Below are 10,000 nucleotides of genomic sequence, written 5' to 3' on the forward strand. Positions count from 1 at the left end.
GAAGTTATCAGAGGCCCGTTGATTATGGACAAGAAAAATCTTTTAGGTGTGTTTTTCTCCTGAGGTTCAGGAACCTTTTGAAGAAACAGAAATAATACAGCTTCCTGGACGAGTTCGTTTTGTGTCACGCAGACACAAAATGTAAATGTGCCTAAATTTCCTTTTTTTCAAGGAAAAGTTCCCAGGTTCCTGAAAAGGTCCCTCTAGTGAAAACATGTCTAAAGTTTCTTACATTTCATTTCATAAACCTTTTCATGAATCGAGCGTAGAAGTTCATGAAAAGGTTCCTGTAGTGGAAACGTGCCCATTTTTTCCTAAGTTACTGAAATCGTTTCTGAAAAGGATGATGGGCATAAACATGTTCTTGAAAAGGTTTCCAGGTTCAGGACAAAGATTCCTGAGCACTTCCATGTGTTTCTGAAAATGTTCCAGAGTTCCTGGGTTCCTGAAAAAGTCTGCTGCAGAGGACATGTACCTGTAGTTCCTGATTTACCGAAAAAGTTCCAGGTTCCTGAAAAGGTTCTGGCAGTGGAAAAGTGCCTAAAGTTCCTGCTGTCACCATGACTGCATTTTAGGTTCTTGAGGTGGAAATGAATCTAAAGTTCCTGAGATCCTAAAAAAAGGCTTGTGGGATCCTGAAAAGGTTTCTGGGGTAATGACACCTAAACTACACAAAAAACTCACACAGAGGAATTCCAATGACTTTCCAAAGGATTTTATTTTAGAAGCCTGAGACATCTCCGATTTGTCCAGTAGTTTAGTTTCAGAAAGCTCAGAAGGCTTGATCATTAGTACTCACATTCTCAGGACCTTTAGTACCCATGTAGAAGTGCACCATGATGGAGATTGCCTGTAGAGACAGCAGGAACTGGCTCTGTAAACAAACAAACAAACAAAAACCGCCATGTAAACAGCGAGCAAAATGGCTACAGCGCCAGGAGCTTCAGTGTAGCAACAGCTTGAGTGGAAGCTAAATCCCAGCTCGACACTAAACAATAAAACCGTATTGAGAGATGACAATAGCTGGCTTCACCTCTTCCTCTCCCATCTTGGCGAACTCGTAGAGGAAGGCGAAGTACTCGGTCAGGTGCTTGCTGTGAGGCTTCACACCGTGCTCCATGATGGACAGCAGCGTTTTGACGAAGCGCGTCACACACGAGCGGCTGCCGATGTCCTCCACGGGGGCGTCCATGTCATCAGACCTGTAAGGACAGCAGCTTAAAACCTTAAAGTGTACGCTACCATACCAAGACTTTTAATTACATAGTGTCTTTACTGCATCTCCCAACCCCGCCCCCCAAAAGGAATCAATTAGTCGCCTAGTTTAGTTTTCGTCTCGTTAATGTTGCTTGCCCATTTCCTTTCAGTGTGGATTTTGGATTTTGATGTCATGTTAGTACAATGTTAGAATGAAAAGCTAAGATTTTATGCATAAAGTCTCAAATAAGCTGCATTAATGCACCAGGTATCTTCTCCCCTGCCATTTCTCTCCCTAATTTGGACACCTGATAATTCCTGCCCCCCAGCCAGCTCCCTCCTATCATATGATCGCTACCAGCTGGGAAGGGTGAAGGCTATCATGTGATTCCGTCGAGACACATGAAGCCAGCCGACAGCATTTTTTCGAACTGCTGCTCATGCTCACAGGGCAGCGTAACACAAAGCGCTGTCCGCCCTCTTCCGCATACATGAGCTCACAGATACACAAAATTGGCTAGTGTCGCTGTGATTGACAGGGAAGAGAGACTATGCCCCTCCCACCCTGACAGGACAGACAGTTCTGCTCCCTTGATGCCTGCGGCGCAGTTGGGATTCAAACATGCGATCTCTGGATGTCAGGGCAAACGCGTTCCTGTTACCCCACACAAACACACTCTTACCCGTCCTCCATTCCTGGCTGTAGGTACAGATGGGCGTGCACTGGTCTCAGTCTCTGAATCACGTGAATACACAACCTCTGGAACATCTGCAATGCAAATGCCACAGGAATTAGTGTGTGTGTGGGGTGAAGATTTCTGAAACATGGCTGTGTTTGAGGAGTAACAGCAGTCCCTGATGCAGAGCTCAAGTCAAGTTCATCAGTCAATCCTACACCTGATCACTCGCCAAGTTTACCGAAAGCATGCGAACATTAGGGACACTTCTGCAGTGGTGTCATAAGATGAAGTGTTTTAACCTATTTGATTGGTCAAGCTGTTTAATCCACTCACCTGTCGTACGATCTGGTTTGGACACTTGATTAAAATCTGCATCGGCCACCAGTTGTCATCAGCCATTCGATCCAAAAACCACTGCAGCACAGAGCACACGATTAAAGCAAAGTGGAAGCTAAAGTACTACTACAGAAAAAGCACAGCTCTAATGGCTGCAAGAAATAAATATTATGCTGCAGATTTATCCTTATTTTAATCATCACCAATTTTTGACTTTCTTGAGCTGAATTAAAATAATTAACTGTGATTAATTATTAGTTAATCCCATATTCCCACCATCCATCTACCTATTTATTTAGTCTAATTATAGCTAGCATTCAAAATATTTAAGAGTTTGGCTGTGATTAATAAAACTAAAGGTCTATACATGATGGATATCTATCCAATTATGTGAAATCATAATTTCAGTATCAAGCAACAATATCAAAGATAATTTCATCCATTACAGTGCAGCTCTAGATGGTAGAAAATTCTCATGAGGTGTCTGATTTAAACAGCTAGATTATTTAAAAAAAAAAAAAAAAAAAAAAAAAAAGTAAGAGCTTGTACCTCGCACGCTGCCTGGCTGTTGTTAAACTGTTTGGTGAGCAGCTCAATCCACTGCAGCATCGTGGGCTGGGAACAAAATTAAAACGTTAAAAGTAACTCAGGCTAGGAAAGGAAGCTAGAAAAGAAGGACAGGACAAATTATTCACCTTTTCCTTTGAGTGAATGAAAGTCTCCAGGACGAACGATGTGCTGAGCTGTGATGGAGAGAACAACATGAGGAACTTTAATGAACTCAATTAACTAGAAGAAGGGGGAAAAAAAAAATTAAAATCTCATTAAATGATATTTAAGGAATGTTATTATTTAAATGAGGCGTGTTAAGACTCCAGTTCTTAGGGATATAACAGTGCGGAGTTTAGCATTTAACACTTCTGATTTGGCTCATTAACAGAGCGTTTAGGAGATGAATCGGGTGTGTTGGAGCAGAGGAAAAGCGTGTGTGTGTGTGTGTGTGAGACACGCCTGTGGACGTTATTACCTTGGCAGTCATGAGTGAGACAGCTTTGGGGTCGGGTAAAGTGCTGGGGATGCTGCTGCATAACTGCCACATGAACCTGCACACAAATCAACACAAAGATATGAAAAGGAGACACTTAAAGCAGAGCCGTGGAAATTACTCGTTTCTGATTGGCTGGCATACCTCCAGACTAGACTTGTACGTTGTAACGATTCGTACGTGATCTTACACTGTCATGATGTCCAGCGATGTCTGCTCTGATTAAATTATAGTAATAATTGTGCAGGTTTGCCCAAACTGCGTTTAATTGAGCTGTACGTAAAATTTAGGGGCGTGGCTTTTAGACACTGAACGCTGAAAACAAAAAGGAACTAAGCTGGAAGGAAATGAGGACCTTCGTGCGAAAGAAAACTTGTCATGCTCCAATCCGGTTATTTTTTTTTTTTTACATTCCAACCCAATTTGAGTCGGCTGTTCAATCGGAATGAAGTTATTTGCAAAATCTGCAAATCTTCGGCTACGAATCTTCAGAATCACCTTAAAAACCGGTTCATCTGCAGGGTTTCTGCGCTTTACTCTGCGTGACAGTATGAGCGACGCTACAGAGACTTGCTCCAGCTGTGATGTCTGAGCAGTTTACATGTAAACTTAATGGCATCCGATGGTGCCATTTCACGGCAAAGTTTTATTTTGTGCCATTTCTAAATGGTTCTGGACGATTAAATCATTCATCAAGATATTTATCTATCTATCTAATCACACAAGTCCTTATTCGGTCAAAATTTTAACCTCAGTTCTTAATCAGCACTCTTCATGACTGTATATAATGTATTATGTTTATGCTTCACTTTAGGACACTTCATTGTTTATTAGAATTAATAATAAATGTCTATGCTAGAATTAGTTATAAAGCTGAAAGAGTTATATAGCTATACAGTCAGTTTGAATTTTCATATGATTTAGAGGCTAAGAAACAAAACATTTCTAAAGCCTCTGACCTTAAACACTAGTATGTAAGACACTGTATAAGAGGATAACGCCTGCAGAGCTCCTAACATATATATATATATATATATATATATATATATATATATATATATATATTTTTTTTTTTTTTTTTAAACATATTCAATTCCAGACCTAAACATCACTTTGCGTCATTTTTGTCTCCATCCTGCCTGATATTTTCTAGTATTAGATTCTAATGCTCTTGTCCTTAATGTAGCACTCACCCAAAGTAGGTGTGCTCGAAAATGTTCTTGTCCTGGAGAAACTGCATGTTGTCATGCCAGATCCACTGTGACACACACACACACACACACACACACACACACACACACACACACAGAGAAAAAGTGCAAGTATGAAACAACCTCTAAACGTGAGTCATTAGTACTGTAAGTGTTGGAGAGATTTTGGGTGTGTGTGTGTGTGTGTGTGTGTGTGTGTGTGTGTGTGTGTGTGTGTACCTCCAGCAGGTCAGGAGAAACGTCGAAGCTGAAGTCCTTGCCGTTCTCCTCCTCCGGTTCCACGCGCTTATAGAACAACATGTAGGCACTGTGCGTCTGAGAGGAGAGGTTTTCAAAGTTTGTGAAATAATATCAGCTATCGTGAAAAAAAAAAAAATGCTAACTTTGTTGGGAGGGCCTGAACTGAAGTACGTACTTAACGGAAAAAAAAACAAATATTCTTAATAAACACATAAATAAATAACCCCAAAATAATAAGCACAAAAATGAGAATAATCTTTTTTTTCCCCCCTAAAAAATTGCTTCATTTCACAGAAAATACTTAATATGTGTAAACCCAAAATACCATAAAAATGCACAGGAGAAATATATATTAAGGGATCACAAATGAACAAGGTAAATATTACAACGGAGACGATCCAGAAGGTGCTCAGAGGATATAAAAGACGTCAAGGTTACATTAAGTATTTACTTCACAGTCAGAAAAGGAAAAGCTATAGTTTATTTCACTGTTAATATCTTAACATACTCTAGTTTACCCTTTTAGTTGTCTGAAAGTATGAAGGAAGAGCTGTGAAACCCAGCACACTAAACCGAGGGGGTACAAACTTTTGCACTCCACTGTATGAAATCGTTATGAGGGAAAACAATATCACATTCATGCATTATTTAATATACGATGAAAGACACGTGGATAGATACTCACCTTTTCAAAAGAAAAGTCCATGAACTTGTCTGTAACCGAGTCATACGTCTTTGTCTGGAAAGAACAACAAAACAACAACAACAACAAAAAAAAAACGTTAAACAGCTCGTTCAGGAATGTTGAACATCAGATAATATCTAAGAGAAAAACTCTCAGCTATAATTTACCGTCATTTCTCCTCCGAAACACTCGGACGCCAGCTGGGCCGAATCGAAGGGCTTCACCTCGGCGTCGTTAAAAAGGTACCTGGGATTTAAAAAACAAAATGATTCCAATCACTGCGCTAATGAAATCACGCTAGCTGCTCACTGTTAGCCACATTAGCAAAGCGCACGCGTCTCGCTCTTCCTCACCACTTGTTGTTGCGGTAGGCGTGGGGGTTGACGATGTCCCGGATGAAGCTGTAGTAATGGCCGCCGTCCGCTGTGCCCGTGTGCACCGTCACGCCGATGAGGTCGTACTCGTAACTCTCCACCTCCTTCCCTTCGCCGTCGTCACGGAAACCTGACGGGGACACAAAAACAAAACCGTCATAATCACAGCCAAACACTAGGAACCTGTTACGGACATTTCTAGACTACATCGTGCGCTTTTGCTTTTCTAGCTGGTCATGTGTCTTGTAAAGCAGCAACTTTTTTTTTTTTTTTTTAATTCTACTTCATTCTACTTCTTAAATCTGATTGGTCAGAAGGTGTTGTACGGTGATGGAGTCTCCAGTGTCAGCTTCTTGTCAGTAAGTTTTCTAACACGGGAAAGTCCATGTGGTTTCTTTGTGCGTTTTTTTTGTCTTATTAACTTAAAGAGAGTGGAAAAAAAAAAAGACTGGTGAGGGAACGAATGTTTATAGCTGCTCTAGCGCAAGTGACAAAGCTAACTAAAGGTAGATATACACGGATTAAAAAAAAAAAATTAATTTAAATTAAAAATAATTACTATTGATGCTTGGCAATGTTTTTCCTTTAACATACTCGATTATATAAAGGAATGATTTATTTTGTTTTTTTCTTTCTTCCCTCCCTCTCCCTCTCCTTTTTGACTGGACTCTTTAAATTATTGATTATAAGTCTGTTGTTTTTTTTGTTTTGTTCTGTTTTGTTTTGAATGGATGTTATGATGTTATATGTAAAAGACAATAAAAAGTTGATCACAAAAAAAAAATAAATTAAAAATAATTGTCATGGTATAAAAGGAATAAAACATGTCAGGACATACTGTTATTTCCTTACGTATTCCTGGCATCATTTATTTCAGCAGCAGTATTACTTGCGTACTTAATGCGATTGAAATCAGAGGTAACACTGTAGACTCTTCTGTATAAGCTTATTAAATCTGATTTAGGGACTCGGTTGTGCTCAAAGCGAGGCGACGTGAATGAAGCGTACCCTCCTTCCTGTCGCCCTTGGCCATGAGGAAGTCCTCGGTGTAGGGCGTCATGTCGAGGCGAAGCGGGAAGGAGAAGTGTGTGTTCACCTTCTCCTTCATCATCGTCACCATGTTGAACGTGTAGCGCATGGTGTTGAAGCTCAGGATTCGCGGCAGCTTCTTAAAACACGCTCTGTGGATAAAAACGTTCAAAAAATGAAAATACCACCTAAAGCCTCGCTGACGAAGCGTTGGAAATTCTCACAACGTTTTTGTTGAGATCAGATCGATGAAATCAATTCGAAGGATGGTGAGAGAGATGTACCGTTTCTCAGCACGCACTTTCTTCCCACACTGAGAGCACGTGTACATGTTGTCTCCTTCCAGCGTGTCTTTAATAGTCACCTCATCCAGAGACTCCTACACACACACACACACACACACACACACACACACACACACACACACACACACACACAATATGATGTAATGAAGGAGGGATAAGCTTAGTGTAGAAAAGTGTGTCAATGTAGGAGTCACTCACGTAGATGTTCTTCATGTCGGCCACCTGACACCTGACCGTGTAGAACTCCTCTGCTGTCTGACTCACATGATCACAGTCCTACACACACACACACACACACACACACACACACACGTTATTGTTTCAATCCTATTTGAAAGTTAAAAATGTTCTGCTTGAAGTAAATTAACATACGTTTTTTGTTTATCTCATGCCACTTAATGTAGATTGCCATTTATGGTGTTTTTTTATTCGTCTTTATATTTAATTAGAAATGTAATACTAAAACAAAATAAAGCATGTGTCCTACACGCAGTCATCTCACAATAGCCTTCCACCTGCCATATAGTGCACTACATACTGTATGTAGCTATTATCTTGTACCCTATGTAGTGAGCACCCAGAGTGAATAGGAGGCAATTTGGCATTCAGCCTAACAGCATGTAGGAAAGAGCTAAACATCAGTGTCAGGAAAACTTTCTGCAGGGAAATAAGTAAATAAACTAATGGGGAAACATTGCCATTTATGATAAAAGCATGATTCAGCCTCCTGAATAATATTTGCTTTAAAAAAAAAAAAAAAAAAAAAAAATCAAGATTTACACCTCTGATATTTTATATAATATGACCAATTATGCACTAAGTAAAATTCTAATTTCTATTTTTAGAAGAAATTTCAGGCACAGAGACATGCTGAGTTCAGTGTTTACTGACCAGTGAGACTACGTTGTTGGTAATGACACCTCCGAACAATGTCTTGACTGTATTTTTCTAAAAGAGATAAAACAGAAAGAGCACACAAATCACATTTATTCATCAGATTCCTTCTGGTTACATAAAACAGAGCTACACTGGATATGCACTGTGTGTTTTAGACTATAAGCCTCATTGTTTTTGCCCTCTTATACAACGTAAAGATGCGTTACAAGTGATCCTTCTGTCAAAGTGGAAGAAAATAAAAGATACATTGACTTGTGTTCGAGCTGGATCTCGTTTTTTAAAGCGCACACACACACACACACACACACACACACACACACACACACACACACACACACACACACACACACACCAGGTCAGCAGACATCTCCTCAATCTTGGTGATGAGGTCGGTGAAGAACTCGGTCATGTCTTTCTGCTCTCCCGTGTTTAGAGGCTGCTTGTCCATGGTGTAGGTTTTACAGAAAGGCCGTGGGTTATACGCCTTCCTCTCACTCTCCTACAGAAAAAAAGAGCCATTTGTAAAATCTGTGATACAACACAGTCAGGTGAAGAGAAGGATCTCTGATGGCCTTACCATCAGATACGTGAACATCTTCTGCAGCTCCAGTAGTGTGGTCTTATGCTTCATCTCCTCTGAATACTGAACACAAACCAGGCAGAGAAATAGGCAGACATACTCAATAATCTTCTTGCTCGGATCAGATATTTGATATTATTTGGTAGTAATGTGCGTGTGTGTGTGTGTGTGTGTGTGTGTGTGCTCACTTTTGCTGTAAAGACTGCCTGCCTGGCCTCCGGTATCATATAAAGCTGCTGGATGGTTGAAGCCAGGTAACATGTGGCACCCAGATTGGTCAAACCCACAAAGCGACATTCAGCTCGGACATCATCGTGAGGCCAGTAGTCCCATTTATACGGCGCATGAGAAGCTATGAAAGAAATGAAAAAGAAACATCAAAAACCTTGTACAGGCTCTTACAGTAATAAAAATGATGCCGATGAAGGATACTAATCTGGGGAGTAACAGGGTAAAACTAGAAGGGAACTAGAGGGCAGAGCGGGCCTTCATCGGGTGCGAGGGAACCTTGGTGGCATAATGACATGAGAGACCTCGGTGGGAGAAGAGTGCAAGGGAGTAGGGGTAACAAGGCGAGAAACCTTGGTGAGGTAACAAATCAAGGGAACTTAGTCAGGTATAGACACGAGGGACTTTGACTGGATGATGACATGAAAGACTTTGATTGGATGATGACATGAGGGACCTTGGTTTGGTAACAAGACGTGTAATGAGGACTTTGTTCAGGTCACCATGTGAAGGACTATAAATATAAATAAATAGCACAAGGGATCAGGTAATGAAATGGAGATGCAGGTCTGGTAACAATGCAGGGGCCTCTGATTATATAATCTCTTGCAGGACACAGACAGGCAATTTGGAAGATGCAGAACATCTTAACCCATCATAATACCTTGAAGAAATAAAATCAAGGTTTACAAGTAAAAATATCACTGATCCCAACACTAATAAAACCACGAGAAGAATTTATGGACCCTCCTGTATATGTACATACGTGTGTGTGTGTGTGTGTGTGTGCGTGTTACCCTGCATGTGCTGGGCCATGACCCAGTTGTGCAGCAGTCTGTAGTTGTCCACGGAGCCCTTGAGCATCTCAGTGAGCAGGTCGTAGGCGGCGGCGCGGGCCGCGTGGCTCTTACACTTGGGCTGCAGGCGATCGGTGAGGCTGGGCAGCAGGAAGAGCACGTCGTGGACATCGCGTAGGAACTCCTGACCTTCACGTGAAAACTTGAACGCAGGCTTGTGCTTTAGCACACTGGTGGCCAAACGCAGGAGCCCCGTCAAACCGTCGTCCTCCGCAACCCCGTCCTGCTGATCCAGAATCTCACGGCTGCAGGCGTAGAGGGAAACGAGAGGAAGGCTGACGAGGACGGCATTAAAAAGTGCAAAGCAAAAACAAACATGAGACAGAAAAATACCTG

The 10,000-nt window shown here is 41.2% G+C and overlaps 1 protein-coding gene across 1 annotated transcript in view; it reads right to left on the reverse strand.

Moving 5' to 3' along the window:
• Positions 1-10,000, reverse strand: part of usp34 (ubiquitin specific peptidase 34) — a 66,459-nt gene that overhangs the window by 15,679 nt on the left and 40,780 nt on the right. Inside the window, exons 38-58 of the mRNA XM_053229950.1 lie at positions 9,998-10,000; positions 9,605-9,909; positions 8,768-8,931; positions 8,577-8,642; positions 8,352-8,498; positions 7,994-8,050; positions 7,301-7,378; positions 7,082-7,176; positions 6,777-6,949; positions 5,748-5,898; positions 5,562-5,640; positions 5,395-5,448; positions 4,689-4,784; positions 4,452-4,516; positions 3,241-3,316; positions 2,909-2,956; positions 2,763-2,828; positions 2,211-2,291; positions 1,881-1,966; positions 1,034-1,202; positions 800-874 (exon numbers count right to left, since the gene is read on the reverse strand). The exon at positions 9,998-10,000 is cut by the window's right edge and continues 158 nt beyond it. Coding sequence (XP_053085925.1) covers positions 800-874; positions 1,034-1,202; positions 1,881-1,966; positions 2,211-2,291; positions 2,763-2,828; positions 2,909-2,956; positions 3,241-3,316; positions 4,452-4,516; positions 4,689-4,784; positions 5,395-5,448; positions 5,562-5,640; positions 5,748-5,898; positions 6,777-6,949; positions 7,082-7,176; positions 7,301-7,378; positions 7,994-8,050; positions 8,352-8,498; positions 8,577-8,642; positions 8,768-8,931; positions 9,605-9,909; positions 9,998-10,000 — 2,134 coding nt within the window. The remainder of the gene's footprint in view (positions 1-799; positions 875-1,033; positions 1,203-1,880; positions 1,967-2,210; positions 2,292-2,762; positions 2,829-2,908; positions 2,957-3,240; positions 3,317-4,451; positions 4,517-4,688; positions 4,785-5,394; positions 5,449-5,561; positions 5,641-5,747; positions 5,899-6,776; positions 6,950-7,081; positions 7,177-7,300; positions 7,379-7,993; positions 8,051-8,351; positions 8,499-8,576; positions 8,643-8,767; positions 8,932-9,604; positions 9,910-9,997) is intronic.

The sequence above is a fragment of the Pangasianodon hypophthalmus genome, chromosome 26 (genome assembly GCF_027358585.1).
Source record: "Pangasianodon hypophthalmus isolate fPanHyp1 chromosome 26, fPanHyp1.pri, whole genome shotgun sequence".
NCBI classification, from domain to species: Eukaryota; Metazoa; Chordata; class Actinopteri; order Siluriformes; family Pangasiidae; genus Pangasianodon; species Pangasianodon hypophthalmus.